Here is a 16,898-nt window from a genome sequence, read left to right on the forward strand (position 1 = left end):
CAATGTCCACATTGAGTCTACTGAGCTCGTTGTTGGTGATGGCGGTCTTCCGAGAATCGTTGATTTATGTAAAGTCATCCGACAGGGCAGGACACATAGTTCTGACGTTCCAGCTTGCAAAACAAAGGGCTGGTACCTTCTTTCCTTTTTTGGTCGTGCTGTTTGATGCGGTGTTACAGTCCACTTGTCGGGCAATGACCCTCAGCTCCAAGCACCCAATGAAGCAGGTGGACTGTGGCGGGACAGAACCTTACTGACCGAGGGCTGCCCGGTTTGAGGTGGGCGGTAGCTGTCCAGTGAGATGCGATGACCTTTCCCACCGACAAAGGCAACCCGTGGCGCCCAATCTCTACGCCAATTGAGCTGGACTTATAACTTATAACTGCTGCCTTCCGTGTTGATTTGGTCGCTGTGAGGCGACTATGGAGTGACCTCTCCATGGCGCATGCCTGGGCGGATGCTTCTTCCAGCTGGTGTTCAACTGCAGTATTGATTCATCAACTGAGGGAAGGCAGTAGGGGCAATTTACAGTGGCCAATTTACCTATCAACCTGCAACTCTTTGGCTGTGGGAGGAAACCAGAGCACCCGGCGGAAACCCATGCGGTCACAGGGAGAACTTGCAAACTCCGCACAGGCAGTACCCAGAATCAAACCCGGGTCGCTGGAGCTGTGAGGCTGCTGTGCTCACCACTGCGCCACTTTGCCGCCCACTCATGGTCACTGTTTAAAAATAAGGGGTAGCCCATTTAAGACAGAGATGAGGAGAATATTTTTCTCTCACAGGGTCGTGAGTCTTTGGAGTTCTCTTTCACAAAAGGCGGGCTCTCTTTGTTTAACGGCAGTAGAAGCAGAGTCTTTCAATATTTTTAAGGCAGAGGGAGATAGATTTTTGATAAGCAAGGGGTGAAAGGTTATTTGGGGTAGGCGGGAATGTGGAATTGAGGTTACAATCAGATCAGCCATGATCTTGTTGAATGGTGGAGCAGGCTCGAGGGGCCAAGTGGCCTACTCTTGCTCCCAATTTGTAGGAATGCTCGTAGGAATGTTGATTCCCTCACCACCTGCTACAGAACCAGTCTAGAAGCTATGTCCTTTAGGACTCGGCCAGCTCGGGCTGTAGTGCTATGGAGACACTCTCGGTGATGGACATTGAAGTCCCCCACCCAGAGCACATTTTGTGCCATTGCTACCCTCAGTGCTTCTTCCAACTGGTGTTAAACATGGAGGAGTACTGATTCATCAACTGAGGGAAGGCAGTAGGTAGTAATCAGCAGGAGGCTCCCTTGCCTGTGTTTGACCTGCCATGAGACTTCATGGGGTCCGGAGTCAATGTTGAGTACTCACAGGGCAACTCCCTCCCGCCTGTATACCACGGTGCTGCTACCTCTGGTGGGTCCGTCCTGCCGGTGGGACAGGACATACCCAGGAATGGCGATGGTGGTGTTTGGGACATTGTCCGTAAGGTATCAATCCGTGAGTATGACTATGTCAGGCTTGACTAGTCTGTGGGACAGCTCTCCCAATTTCCCAATCTTTCACAACTACATAACCAAGTGCTATACAAGCAATTAAATACTTTTAGTATGAGGTGGAATCTTCCTAGTCCCACAGAGGGGTGCTTGAAGATGGGGCCGAGAGCAAGGTGGAATGGGAGGCTTTTGGGTCGATGCGCCGATGAACTCCCGCCTGCAGCCAAACTGGCCAGAGGCGGAGTGGAAGCAGCAAGGGCCACCCGCCCAGCAGCAGCAGGTAGTCAGTCTGCATAATTAAATGCTCAATTGTAGGCAGCTGGGGGACACTGCTAAGATCTTCCCAGCAGCAGACAGGCAGCCTGCTGAGACCAAAGCCTGGCAGGTGGCTGGAGATGGCTTGCAGGCAGGTAAGGGGGCCAGGAAGACTCTTAGTTTTCCCTCCAACGTCCCCAACAATTGAGGCACAGGGATCAGCGGGTCACAGCTGCAGAGCATTCCTGTGGAGGGGTTTCCACACCATAGGTGTGGCCTGGCAGCTCTGGCCACATTTTATTTTTTAAAAAGTACAAACCTCTTCAGATGGCGCCTCAAGATTGAGGTACCCTTTGCAGTCCCCCTCTTGCAGCGCCAGCACCCACCTCCGCAGGTGGGGCTGCTGTCCTTTCAAGGCTGCAGGCCCTCTGACCAGGACTACAGCCTCAGGATCCCTCCCGCCATCCTTAATTGGACAACGGACGTGGACAATTCAGAGGTCGTCTCCCATAATACCTCACCAGTCACTATTAATATTAAAGATCCCATGGCAATACTGGAACAGGGGAGTTCTCCCACTGTTCTTGCCAACTTTCAACCTCAACCAACATCACTGAAAAGTTATTTAATTGCTATTTGTGGGACAATATGCTGTGCACATATTGGCTGGTGTGTTTCCCTACACCACAACAGTGACTACACCTATTGGTGCATTTCTAGCATGACAATGGGGGGGGGGGTGGGTGAGGGAGTCATTTTAAACGTCACTGTCTAGCCATATACTGGCAGAATGGATTGCTCCCACATTGTACAACCCAATCTCATCTGATTGAATGCTCTACCAGTTCGCTAACCAGACAGCAAAGTTCAAAATTACCCCAATGTTTTTAGGTGCTCCTTCCCTCCCTCAACCTGCCAACTGCCTCTCGTGAGAAAGGGAGGAGATGGGAGAACACAAGTGAGCAGCTCTCAGGATGGCATGAAGTTGGAGCCTCCATTGCTTATGGAAATGCTCCCCAATGGTGACATCACCGGAGTAGCTAGCAGTTACAGGTCAGAAACTGGATATTTTTACTAAAGCATTGGAAAATCTGCTCAGATTAGTTGAGGAGATTTTTTTAGGGTGGAGGGTGGGACACGGTTGGAGAGAAAGAGAAGGAAGAGCTCCAGTCCAGGCTCTTCTTAGCCTTTGAAGAGAAAATGTTGAGCATCACCAAAATTGACCAGATACCAAAATTTATGAGTAAAATGCTATGAAGGGTTAATGGATTTAGAAAAATTAGCCCCTTACTGCCTTGTAGCTGGGGCATCCATAATACTTTGAACCTGTTCTACCCTCACAGCATCAAACAGCTGTATTGACAAAATTTGAAAAATATATGCACTTACCCTGTTCTGTTGGTTGGCTGAATTCTTTGTCATTCCTAACAATTGTGGTACAGATTGCTGCCGCTGTTGCTGTGGTCGTTGCTGTTGGGCTCCTTTTGTCAATGTGACCTTCCGAACAGGCTGCTGTTTCTGAAGTTGCTGCTGGTGCTGCCGCTGCTGAGGTTGGACCTCAGGATGAGAAAAGCCAGTGTTCTCGCTCCCCTGCTGTAAGAACACAGCATCATGCTGCTCAGTGTCTTCATGCAACACAAAACCTTTTACCACTCACCATGCGCTAAATGCAGTATGACCTTGCAGAAACTGGAAAAATAAACTATACAATACACTGTGAGATGAATTCACACCATTTACACAAAGACTGCTAATTTAAACACATATTGCAGGACTAAAGTAAAGGATTTCCTTGTCTGTAATGAGGGAAATAAATATCTCCCATTCATTAGACAGATATATTTTAATCCCCTCATGACTGGCATGATGAACACCAACAGCTCTGAAGCATGGAAATGAGCCACTTAACAATTTTCAACATTACTGTCAACATTGACTCCCATCTAGACCCAAAATGGTGCCTACATCAGTGCTGCCTCTCTGAAAACCACTGCTGAATGATAAGTTAGATCAGTTGAGTAACTATTTTCTGGTGTACACTTGACAATGGCTAGCCTATATCATGATGCCAGTTAGGTGATAAAGGTCAGCTCTCCGATGGCCTAGTGGGTAAAAGGTATTGTCTGGTGCAGCACCAAGATAAATAGACCAGAAGATCCCAAGTTTCTGTCCCTGTCTGTACTGATATTATACAGGGCAATAGTTAACATGCTACAATTGCCCTCAATGCCCGAGCTAGTAAATTGAAAAGTCAGCATCATGTCTGGTTGCAATCTGCTAACTCCTGCTAGAAAGCGAAAAGGTGAGGGCAGAATTCGTTTCAGCTGTAACGCTTTGTCAGCACTCACCATCTAGGGTGACGCAGGAAGAATGCAGTAATTTTGGAGAGGTATAAGGGAGCTAGTAGCGACCATGGAACTGTCCAGTGATCTCACCCTTCCTAACTACAGAAGTTGGTGCGGAGGGTGTTGCCAATGGTGAAAGAACATATTGAAACTACTCCCGACTTAGCATTCCCCTTAAATATTTAAATCAAATCTACAATAAAGCATAAAGTCCAATTCTTTCAAACAGTACCATGAGCAGAGTTTGCAATTATCACTGCTCTGCTACCAGCAATAACTATCTGCATATCTCGTTAAAAATCTTGTGCATTGCAAACACTCTGGTCTACAAGCATTACTTCCTGGAACACTTTTCATGTCAACTGTGTAGTGGGAAAAGCATATGTAAACATTTTATACAGGAAAACTAAGTAAATATTTTATAATGAGAAAACCATATATAAATAAATTGCCCCTTATGAATCACTCAAAACGTTTAAAAATATGCTTTTTTTCCCCTTCTGTAATTGAAATTTCTAATGTTCAAAATAAAAAAAAATTCTAAGTCACATAATTGAAGTTAGCAACTGATTTTTGTTACATCGTTTAAAACCTTAAGTAAGCTTTTAATATCAAGTTCCCAAACTATCTCAAAAGCCTGAGGTTCATAGAATCATAGAATGGCTACAGCACAGAAGGAGGCCAGTCAGCCAGTCATGTTCGTGCCAGCTCTCTGCAAGAGCAACTCAGCAAGTCCCACTCCCCTGCCTTTTCCCTGCAGCCCTGCAAATTCTTTCTATCCAGGTGCTTATCCAATTCCCTTTTGGAGGCTTTCACCACACTTTCAGGCAGTGCATTCCAGATCCTACCCACTCACTATGTTGTCGACCCATTCTTCAGGTCGCCATTGGTTCTTTTGTCATTCGCCTTAAATCGGAGTCCACTGCTTCTCGAAACTTCCGACTAAATATTTTCACTTCAACAGTTGGATTGAATCATATCCATGCATCCTGAGCAGCATGCAATTTGTGCATCAGCATAAGGTGATATTCTCTTATCCAGTGAGGATTTGGGAGTTTTGATGCTATTTCTAAAAGTCTTTCAAATAAAATGGAAACTAAATTCTCAAAATGTTATTTTGGCTCTTCCTGTATGAGCTCCTCAGAGACAGACAGCACCTGGGATTAGCAACACTCTGATTCTAGATTAGCAGAAATTAAAGATTGTTTTGGGAAAACGTGTATCTCTTTAAAGGCACTCCTCCATTTCTGTACAAAGAACAAAGAAAAGTACAGCACAGGAACAGGCCCTTCGGCCCTCCAAGCCTACGCCGATCCAAATCCTCTATCTAAACCTGTCGCCTATTTTCGAAGGGTCTGTATCTCTTTACTTCCTGCCCATTCATGTATCTGTCTAGATACATCTTAAAAGACGCTATCGTGCCCGCGTCTACCACCTCCGCTGGTAATGCGCTCCATGCACCCACCACCCTCTGCGTAAAGAACTTTCCACGCATATCCCCCCTAAACTTTTCCCCTTTCACTTTGAACTCGTGTCCCCTTGTAATTGAATCCCCCACTCTGGGAAAAAGCTTCTTGCTATCCACCCTGTCTATACCTCTCATGATTTTGTACACCTCAATCAGGTCCCCTTCAACTTCCGTCTTTCTAATGAAAATAATCCTAATCTACTCAACCTCTCTTCATAGCTAGCGCCCTCCATACCAGGCAACATCCTGGTGAACCTCCTCTGCACCCTCTCCAAAGCATCCACATCCTTTTGGTAATGTGGCGACCAGAACTGCACGCAGTATTCCAAATGTGGCCGAACCAAAGTCCTATACAACTGTAACATGACCTGCCAACTCTTGTACTCAATACCCCGTCCGATGAAGGAAAGCATGGCGTATGCCTTCTTGACCACTCTATTGACCTGCGTTGCCACCTTCAGGGAACAATGGACCTGAACACCCAAATCTCTCTGTACATCAATTTTCCCCAGGACTTTTCCATTTACTGTATAGTTCACTCTTGAATTGGATCTTCCAAAATGCATCACCTCGCATTTGCCCTGATTGAACTCCATCTGCCATTTCTCTGCCCAACTCTCCAATCTATTTATATTCTGCTGTATTCTCTGACAGTCCCCTTCACTATCTGCTACTCCACCAATCTTAGTGTCGTCTGCAAACTTGCTAATCAGACCACCTATACTTTCCTCCAAATCATTTATGTATTTCACAAACAACAGTGGTCCCAGCACGGATCCCTGTGGAACACCACTGGTCACACGTCTCCATTTTGAGAAACTCCCTTCCACTGCTACTCTCTGTCTCCTGTTGCCCAGCCAGTTCTTTATCCATCTAGCTAGTACACCTTGGACCCCATGCGACTTCACTTTCTCCATCAGCCTACCATGGGGAACCTTATCAAACGCCTTACTGAAGTCCATGTATATGACATCTACAGCCCTTCCCTCATCAATCAACTTTGTCACTTCCTCAAAGAATTCTATTAAGTTGGTAAGACATGACCTTCCCTGCACAAAACCATGTTGCCTATCACTGATAAGCCCATTTTCTTCCAGATGGGAATAGATCCTATCCCTCAGTATCTTCTCCAGCAGCTTCCCTACCACTGACGTCAGGCTCACCGGTCTATAATTACCTGGATTTTCCCTGCTACCCTTCTTAAGCAAGGGGACAACATTAGCAATTCTCCAGTCCTCCGGGACCTCACCCGTGTTTAAGGATGTTGCAAAGTTATCTGTTAAGGCCCCAACTATTTCCTCTCTCGCTTCCCACAGTAACCTGGGATAGATCCCATCCGGACCTGGGGACTTGTCCACCTTAATACCTTTTAGAATACCCAACACTTCCTCCCTCCTTATGCCGACTTGACCTAGAGTAATCAAACATCTGTCCCTAACCTCAACATCCGTCATGTCCCTCTCCTCGGTGAATACCGATGCAAAGTACTCGTTTAGAATCTCACCCATTTTCTCTGACTCCACGCATAACTTTCCTCCTTTGTCCTTGAGTGGGCCAATCCTTTCTCTAGTTACCCTCTTGCTCCTTATATATGAATAAAAGGCTTTTGGATTTTCCTTAACCCTGCTTGCTAAAGATATTTCATGACCCCTTTTAGCCCTCTTAATTCCTCGTTTCAGATTGCGCCTACAATCCCGATATTCTTTCAAAGCTTCGTCTTTCTTCAGCCGCCTAGACCTTGTGTGCTTCCTTTCTCCTCTTAGCTAGTCTCACAATTTCACCTGTCATCCATGGTTCCCTAATCTTGCCATTTCTACCCCTCATTTTCACAGGAACATGTCTCTCCTGCACGCTAATCAACCTCTCTTTAAAAGCCTCCCACATATCAAAAGTGGATTTACCTTCAAACAGCTGCTCCCAATCTACATTCCCCAGCTCCTGCCGAATTTTGGTATAGTTGGCCTTCCCCCAATTTAGCACTCTTCCTTTAGGACCACTCTCGTCTTTGTCCATGAGTATTCTAAAACTTACGGAATTGTGATCACTATTCCCAAAGTAGTCCCCTACTGAAACGTCAACCACCTGGCCCGGCTCATTTCCCAACACCAGGTCCAGTATGGCCCCTTCCAGAGTTGGACTATTTACATACTGCTCTAGAAAACCCTCCTGGATGCTCCTTACAAATTCTGCTCCATCTAGACCTCTAACGTTAAGTGAATCCCAGTCAATGTTGGGAAAATTAAAATCTCCTATCACCACCACCCTGTTGCTCCTACAGCTTTCCATAATCTGTTTACATATTTGTACCTCTATCTCACGCTCGCTGTTGGGAGGTCTGTAGTACAGCCCCAACATTGTTACCGCACCCTTCCTATTTCTGAGTTCTGCCCATATTGCCTCACAGCTTGAGTCCTCCATAGTGCCTTCCTTCAGCACAGCTGTGATATCCTCTTTGACCAGTAATGCAACTCCTCTACCCCTTTTACCTCCCTCTCTATCCCGCCTGAAGCATCAGTATCCTGGGATATTTAGTTGCCAATCATGCCCTTCCCTTAACCAAGTCTCAGTAATAGCAATATCATACTCCCAGGTACTAATCCAAGCCCTAAGTTCATCTGCCTTACCTACTACACTTCTTGCATTAAAACAAATACACCTCAGACCACCAGTCCCTTTGCTTTCATCATCTGCTCCCTGCCTACTCTTTCCCTTAGTCACGCTGACTTCATTATCTAGTTCCTTACAGGCTTTAGTTACTACATCCTTACTCTCCACTGACCTCATTTGGTTCCCATCCCCCTGCCACATTAGTTTAAACCCTCCCCAACAGCGTTAGCAAAAGCACCCCCAAGGACATTGGTTCCAGTCCGGCCCAGGTGTAGACCGTCCAATTTGTAATAGTCCCACCTCCCCCAGAACTGGTCCCAATGTCCCAAAAATCTGAACCCCTCCCTCCTGCACCATCTCTCAAGCCACGCATTCATCCTGACTATTCTTTCATTTCTACTCTGACTATCACGTGGCACTGGTAGCAATCCTGAGATTACTACCTCTGAGGTCCTACTTTTTAACTTGGCTCCTAACTCCCTAAATTCTGCTTATAGGACCTCATCCCGTTTTTTACCTAGATCATTGGTGCCTATGTGCACAACGACAACTGGCTGTTCACCCTCCCCTTTCAGAATGTTCTGCAGCCGATCTGAGACATCCCTGACCCGTGCATCTGGGAGGCAACATACCATTCGGGAGTCTCGTTTTCGACCACAGAACCGCCTATCTACTCCCCTTACAATCGAATCCCCTATGACTATAGCCCTTCCACTCTTTTTCCCGCCCTTCTGAACAGCAGAGCCAGCCACGGTGCCATGAACCTGGCTACTGCTGCCTTCCCCTGCTGAGCCATCTCCCTCAACAGTATCCAAAACGGTATACCTGTTGTGGAGGGAGATGACCGCAGGGGACACCTGCGCTGCCTTCCTGCTCTTTCTCTGCCTTTTGGTCACCCATTCCCTTTCTCCCTCAGCAATCCTAATCTGCGGTGTGACCAATTCACTAAACGTGCTATCCACGACCTCCTCAGCATCGCGGATGCTCCAAAGTGAGTCCATCCGCAGCTCCAGAGCCGTCATGCGGTCTAACAAGAGCTGCAGCTGGACACACTTCCTGCACGTGAAGGAGTCAGGGACATCAGCCATGTCCCTGAGCTCCCACATTGAGCAAGAGGAGCATGTCACGGGTCTGAGATATTCTGCCATTTTTAATCTTAAGCTTAAACTTAGTTAAATGAAAAATGAACGAAAAGGTTTTTACCAATCACACGATAAAAAAAAGAGAAATAGAAAAAGCCTTACCTTATCTACACACCACCGAGTCCTTTTTTTTGGTTAGAGGAGGAGGGCGGGTGGGAGACACTACAGGTGTAGTGTCTCGGGTTCAGAAACGGCCCAAATAGTAGAATATTCATTTAATTTTTTTTTAACCTTCTGAAGCATGTAAGGGTTAAGAAAATCTTCCTTATAAACGATGAATTTTTGAAGCAAATCTTCAGAAGCCCAGGAGCCAATGGAGGTTATCAAAGACAGGTATTATGGGAAAGTGTGTCTTGGTGTGGAACAGGGTACAGGAAGGGTTTTGGATGAGATGAATTTTACAGAGTTTGGAAGGTCACCAGCAGAGCATCGGAGTTAGCATTACAAAACTCAAGGTGACAAAGGCAGGAACAAGAGTTCAAGCTGTAGGTGGGCTGTGGTAGGGTTGGAAGTAGGTGATGATACAGAGCAATAGTCCTGGTCGCCATTGTAATAAAGAGGATATGAGATTAAAAGCCCAAGATTGTGGGTCAGAAAGGATGCTGAGATTGCTAACAGTCAGGTTCAGCAATTGACAGTCGCCAGCTAGGGGGATGGAGTCACTGCCGAGAGTATGGAGTTTGTGATGCAGAGTAAAGACAATGGCTTCAGTCTGAGAGTCTAGATTTTAAACAGCAAATTACATACAGTATCTTCATGGGCAAGAATTCTTTTCCAGATTCATACATGATACTTCAAACATTTTCTGCTTCTCAATAATATTTCTTGGTTTTTAAACCACTAAATTAATGCATACCAGCTGCTAAAGGAACTGCACAGTAGCTATTTAAATAGATACTTGGATTAAAATAATGAACTGCTTATGCATAGCTCCAGTGAACAAGAATTGGAAGAGTACATTTCAAAAGCCAGGATCCTTTTTGCCGGGGGATGTCAGATTGCTCCGAGCACTACAATTGCAAGCTGCCAAAAGTCAAAGCATACTGCTTGTACACATTTTATCATGATCTGGTGCTTATATCTGCAGTTTACAGCACAGATTTTCAAACTGGCATCCCAGACTGCCAGGGAACCCCTGAGGTCAGATTTCTATTTGTTCATCAAGATAAACAGCATGCTATTTCTGTTGCTATATACGAATCGTAAAACTAAAAAAAAACACACACTTTCGACAAGAATAGCATTTTTTTCCTTGGTTAGATGGCAGTCTTTTAAAAATAGGATACAGAATAATCAAGAGGGTATCACTATTCACAGAGAGACGTCTGAGGACAAAAAGCGGAAACAGAAAATGGTAGAAACACCCAGTAAGCAAACATGCAGAAAACAGTTAATGGGGGCAATTTCAACTTAATCCACCCATCCAAAATCTAACAGGATAGGATACAATGCCTATTTTACACCCCACCCCAATTTACTCTCTGATCCCATTGGTTTCCCACCCAGCTGATGATCCAACTCGGCCTCCTCCTGAAGTCCCCAGCATCACAGATGCCAGACTTCAGCCAATTCAATTCACTCCGCGTGATATCAAGAAACGACGGAAGGCACTGGATACTGCAAAGGCTACGGGCCCTGACAATATTCCGGCAATAGTACTGAAGACCTGTGTTCCAGAACTTGCCGCACCCCTAGCCAAGCTGTTCCAGTACAGCTACAACACTGGCATCTACCCTGCAATGTGGAAAATTGCCCAGGTAAGTCCTGTACACAAAAGGTAAGACAAGTCCAACCCGGCCAATTACCGCCCCATCAGACTACTCTCAATCATCAGTAAAGTGATGGAAGGGGTCATCAACAGTGCCATCAAGCGGCACTTGCTTAGCAATAACCTGCTCAGTGACGCTCAGGGCCATTCAGCTCCTGACATCATTACAGCCTTAGTCCAAACATGGACAAAAGAGCTGACCTCAAGAGGTGAGGTGAGAGTGACTGCCCTTGACATCAAGGCAGCATTTGACCGAGTATGGCATCAAGGAGCCCTAGCAAAACTGAGGTCAATGGGAAGCGGGGAAAACCCTCCGCTGGCTGGAGTCATACCTAGCGCAAAGGAAAATGGTTGTGGTTGTTGGAGGTCAATCATCTGAGCTCCAAGACATCACTGCAGGAGTTCCTCAGGGTAGTGTCCTAGGCCAAACCATCTTCAGCTGCTTCCTCAATGACCTACCTTCAATCATAAGGTCAGAGGTGGGGATGTTCGCTGATGATTGCACAATGTTCAGCACCATTCATGACTCCTCAGATACTGAAGCAGTCCGTGTAGAAATGCAACAAGACCTGTACAATATCCAGGCTTGGGCTGATAAGTGGCAAGTAACATTCGCGCCACACAAGTGCCAGGCAATGATCATCTCCAACAAGAGAGAATCTAACCATCTCCCCTTGACATTCAACGGCATTATCATCGCTGAATCCCCCACTATCAACATCCTAGGGGCTACCATTGACCAGAAACTGAACTGGAGTAGCCATATAAATACCGTGGCTACAAGAGCAGGTCAGAGGCTAGGAATCCTGAGGCAAGTTACTCACCTCCTGACTCCCCAAAGCCTGTCCACCATCTACAAGCACAAGTCAGGAGTGTGATGGAATACTCTCCACTTGCCTGGATGGGTCCAGCTCCAACAACACTCAAGAAGCTCAACACTATCCAGGACAAAGCAGCCCGCTTGATTGGCACCACATCTACAAACATTCACTTCCTCCACCACCGATGCACAGTGGCAGCAGTGTGTACCATCTACAAGATGCACTGCAGCAATGCACCAAGACTCCTTAGATAGCACCTTCCAAACTCGCGACCTCTACCAACTAGAAGGACAAGGGGAGCAGATGCATGGGAACACCACCACCTGCAAGTTCACCTCCAAGTCACACACCATCCTGACTTGGAACTATATCGCCGTTCCTTCACTGTCGCTGGGTCAAAATCCTGGAACTCCCTTCCTAACAGCACTGTGGGTGTACCTACCCCAAATGGACTGCAGCGGTTCAAGGCGGCAGTTCACCACCACCTTCTCAAGGGCAATTAGGGATGGGCAATAAATGCTGGCCTAGCCAGCGACGCCCACATCCCTGAATGAATAAAAAAAAAGACTCCAATGTCTCAGATGTGAACCCTTTACCACAACTGGAAAATATACATTAACAGCATTTGCATGGTGAATGCATAAGAGGCACATCAGAGGAAGAGTTCAGGGGGGTCTGTCGGGGCTGAGGAGATTGCAGAGGAGGATCAACAGCCAAAGTGGACCACAACAATGACAGGGGCAATGGATGAACAGGCACGGGGACACAGGCAACTTTGTTGCCTATGTGTTGATGCTTATGGAAGACGAAGGATATAAGATAAATTATGGGAGAGCACTGGAGGTGACAAAGACATGGAGAAGGGTTTCAGTGTGAAATGGGCTGAGGCTGGGATGGGGACAGGTAATGTTAGCAAGGTCGAAGGAGGTGGATTCTGTGATCGAGAGCAGACAGTGACAGCAGCTCAGCTCAAGGTACATGGTTGATCATTGCTTTGTCTTGGCCGATTGCTTAATGACATGTATTTTATTCATTTCTTATTCCCACTCTACACTGCAACTAACCTCACTACTTTTGTGCATGTACAGAGGTCTCCAACATTAACCATGTTAACTGACTGATCACTGCGGCAACTGAAGCAATTCTTCAATTGATCCTATTTTATCCATTTAAAAACAACTTTTTAAGCAACAAAATAAACTATTTTTTTTTTTAAACTGGTGAAACCAAGATACCAAGACATTTGAATCCCCAGGCTGTGGTCGTATGCACTTTGTTATTTGGGAGATAGGGAAGAGGCAGATAATTTATATGTGCACATAGCAGAGGACAGTTGATAATAAGACATCAAATACATTTAATTCAAGAAAGGGCGTATAGTTTAAGTCTTACTATATTCTTGACTACTTTGCATTACAGCAGGAAAATAACCTACAATTTAACACCTACAGGGCAATAGCTTCAAATTTTCAAAACCATGATTGAATAAAATATTTAAAACCTTCAAAAAATCACATTATTTTATAAAATCAAGAAAGGATGGGGCAAGGTAGATATAAGACTGTTTCTAGCAGCTGAGCTATTAAGAACAAGGGAACATAAATGCAAGATTTAGAAGACAGGAGAAACATGTTTACACAGAATTGAGAGGTTGTAGATTTCACTTCCAGAATCAGAAACTATGTCAACTTTAAAGTTTAGATTGGACAGATGGATGAAAGAAAATAGGTTATAGGGATATGGAAACAGGGTGGTTAATTGCGATTAAGATTATTTGCTTGCGAGAACAGTAAACACTCAGGGACCATTTGGGCCAAATAGTGTTTCTGTATTTTATGTATTCTATCAATTTCTGTAGTTACCTTTACAGTTTAAAAGAGCATTTTCTGTATGATTAAAGAAAGGCTTGTATTTTGTAAATACCAAAAAGGCTTGTATAAATGCTTTTGAGCCCCTTTAAAAACAAATTATATTTTAAACAATGGTTCAACTTCAAAAATATGCATACACCTGCCAGTGCACCAATGTATTTTTATTAAATTTCTATCAGTTCTGTCTGGGGAAAAATCGTTTCCAAAAGTCCTTCAAAATCGGACTGATCAAATCTTATTTCTATTCTAAAACCCAAGCAAGTGATGATAACACCAACCACATTCAGCACAGTGCAAATTGATTAATTCCCTTTTATAGAATCCCACCTCTCTTGATTACACCTATCAAATGTTAAGTACCATTATTCTGGAGTGACAACACATGGCAAATTCCCCATCCATTTGCTGCAGTCTTTGTGGTCCTGCTAGCCTGTACTAACCCTGATGAAAAATTAATTTCCCTTATCTGCAACTAAGCCACGAAATCCAAATCCTGCAAACTGGCAACTCTTTCTGTACAGGTATTATGAAAACCTCTGAAGATTAATTGCACGTCAGGTGACAGTAAATTAATTTCTGTATTCCTGACAGACATTTGATACTCTGTACTGAGAGAAAAGATAACATTGTCAGAGTACAGAGAACGACAGCAGTGCAGCTTCCCGGGCAGCATCGCAAGGATTCCCTTTATAAAAAGGCTACACTGTCTGTCAAAGGTACCGCCACCAATCCAGCTTCTGGCAGACTTTGCAAGACAAGAATCTATTAACAGTGACACAATGCTTTTATTACCACTTGCAAATAAAAAAAAATTCAGATTTCTGTTCAAATCCCAATGGCAGTTATGGGAAAATAAGCAGATTTAACATTATTCTTTCACCCTAAGCCATAAAAGCCTGAATCATTTGAAGTACTATTAAAAGCAGTCAAAAGTTTAATTAGTACACATGGGCTTTACCTACAGGAGATTTTACTTCGGGGCGCATGCTGTTATAGATTATTTTGTACTTATACAAGCAATACCCTGTGGCAAAAAAAAAAATCAGATTTAAAGGTGATTCACCATCAAGTCAAAAATGCTGATATATTTTCAGAGAACAGTTCTATCATCCTCTATTAACTTGCACTAAATGCAGCAGGCATATGAGAGGAACATAGGAGCAGGAGGAAGCCATTCAGCCCATCGAGCTGCTCCACCATTCAATATGATCATGGCTGATCATCCACTTCACTGTCCTTTTCCCACCCTATCCCCATATCCCTTTATCACAGAATAATACAGTGCAGAAGAGGCCCTTTGGCCCATCGAGTCTGCACCGATGCATTAAAGACACCTGACCTGTCTTCCCAATCCCATTTGCCAGCACTTGGCCTATAGCATTGAATGTTATGATGTGCCAAGTGCTCATCCAGCTACATTTTAAAGGATGTGAGGCAACCTGCCTCTACCACCCTCCCAGGCAGGGCATTCCAGACCGTCACCACCCTCTGGGTAAAAAAGTTCTTCCTCAAATCCCCCTTAAACCTCCTGCCCCTCACCTTAAACTTGTGACCCCTCGTAACTGACCCTTCAACTAAAGGGAACAGCTGCTCCCTATCCACCCTGTCCATGCCCCTCATAAACTTGTACACCTCGATCAGGTCACCCCTCAGTCTTCTCTGCTCCAGTGAAAACAACCCAAGCCTATCCAACCTCTCTTCATAGCTTAAATGTTCCATCCCAGGCAACATCCTGGTGAATCGCCTCTGCACCCCCTCCAATGCAATCACATCCTTCCTATAATGTGGCAACCAGAATTGCACACAGAACTCCAGCTGTGGCCTTCCCAAAGTTCTGGACAACTCCAACATGACCTCCCTGCTTTTGTAATCTATGCCTCGATTGATAAAGGCAAGTGTCCCATATGCCTTTTTCACCACCCTATTAACCTGCCCTTCTGGCCTTCAGAGATCTATGGACAAACACGCCACGGTCCCTTTGTTCCTCGGAACTTCCCAGTGTCAGGCCATTCATTGAATACTTCCGTGTCACATTACTACTTCCAAAGTGTATCACCTGACACTTTTCAGCGTTAAATTCCATCTGCCACTTTTCTGCCCATTTGACCATCCCGTCTATATCTTCCTGTAACATAAGACACTCCACCTCACTGTTAACCACTCGGCCAATCTTTGTGTCATCCGCCAACTTACTGATCCTACCCCCCACATGGTCATCTATGTCGTTTATATAAATGACAAACAATAGGGGACCCAGCACACATCCCTGTGGTATGCCACTGGACACTGGCTTCCAGTCACTAAAACAGCTGTCTGTCATCACTTTCCGTCTCCCACAGCAAAGCCAATTTTGAGTCCACCTTATCAAGTTACCTTGTATCCCATGTGCATTTGCTTTCTTGATAAGTCTCCCATGTGGGACCTTGTCAAAGGCTTTGCTGAAATCCATGTAAACGACATCAACTGCACTACCCTCATCTACACACCTGGTCACATGCTCAAAAAATTCAATCAAATTTGTTAGGCTTGACCTCCCTCTGACAAAGCCATGCTGACTATTCCTAATCAAATTATGCCTTTCCAAGTGGTGATACATTCTCTCCTTCAGAATTTTCTCCAATAGTTTCCCTACCACTGACATGAGACTCACTGGTCTGTAGTTCCCTGGCTTATCTCTACAACCTTTCTGAAATAATGGGACCACATTAGCTGTTCTCCAGTCCTCTGGCACCTCCCCCGTGGCCAAAGAGGAATTAAAAATTAGGGTCAGAGCCCCTGCAATCTCCACCCTCGCCTCCCACAGCATCCAGGGACACAAATCATCCGGACCTGGAGATTTGTCCACTTTTAAGCCTTCCAAAACCTCCAATACCTTGTCACTACCTATGACAATTTGCTCAAGAACCTCACAGTCTCTCTCTCGAAGTTCCATATCTACATCCTCTTTCTCTTGGGTGAAGACAGATTATGAAGTATTCGTTCAACACCCTACCAATGTCCTCTGGCTCCACCCACAAATTTCCCCCTTGGTCCCTAATGGGTCCTACTCTTTCCCTGGTTATCCTCTTCCCATTGATATACTGATAGAATATCTTGGGATTTTCCCTACTTTTACCAGCCAGAGCTTTCTCATATCCCCTCTTTGCTCTC

The 16,898-nt window shown here is 45.1% G+C and overlaps 1 protein-coding gene across 3 annotated transcripts in view; it reads right to left on the bottom strand.

Moving 5' to 3' along the window:
• The window catches only part of rbm33a (RNA binding motif protein 33a), a 236,255-nt gene that overhangs the window by 42,341 nt on the left and 177,016 nt on the right, over positions 1 to 16,898 (bottom strand). For 2 of the 3 annotated variants that reach the window (XM_068015011.1, XM_068015012.1), the window contains exon 16: positions 3,116 to 3,319. The exons of the other annotated variant lie outside the window; for it this stretch is intronic. In XM_068015011.1, coding sequence (XP_067871112.1) covers positions 3,116 to 3,319 — 204 coding nt within the window. The remainder of the gene's footprint in view (positions 1 to 3,115; positions 3,320 to 16,898) is intronic. 3 annotated transcript variants of the gene reach the window in all.

Source organism: Heterodontus francisci, chromosome 2 (assembly GCF_036365525.1).
Source record: "Heterodontus francisci isolate sHetFra1 chromosome 2, sHetFra1.hap1, whole genome shotgun sequence".
Lineage (NCBI taxonomy): Eukaryota > Metazoa > Chordata > Chondrichthyes > Heterodontiformes > Heterodontidae > Heterodontus > Heterodontus francisci.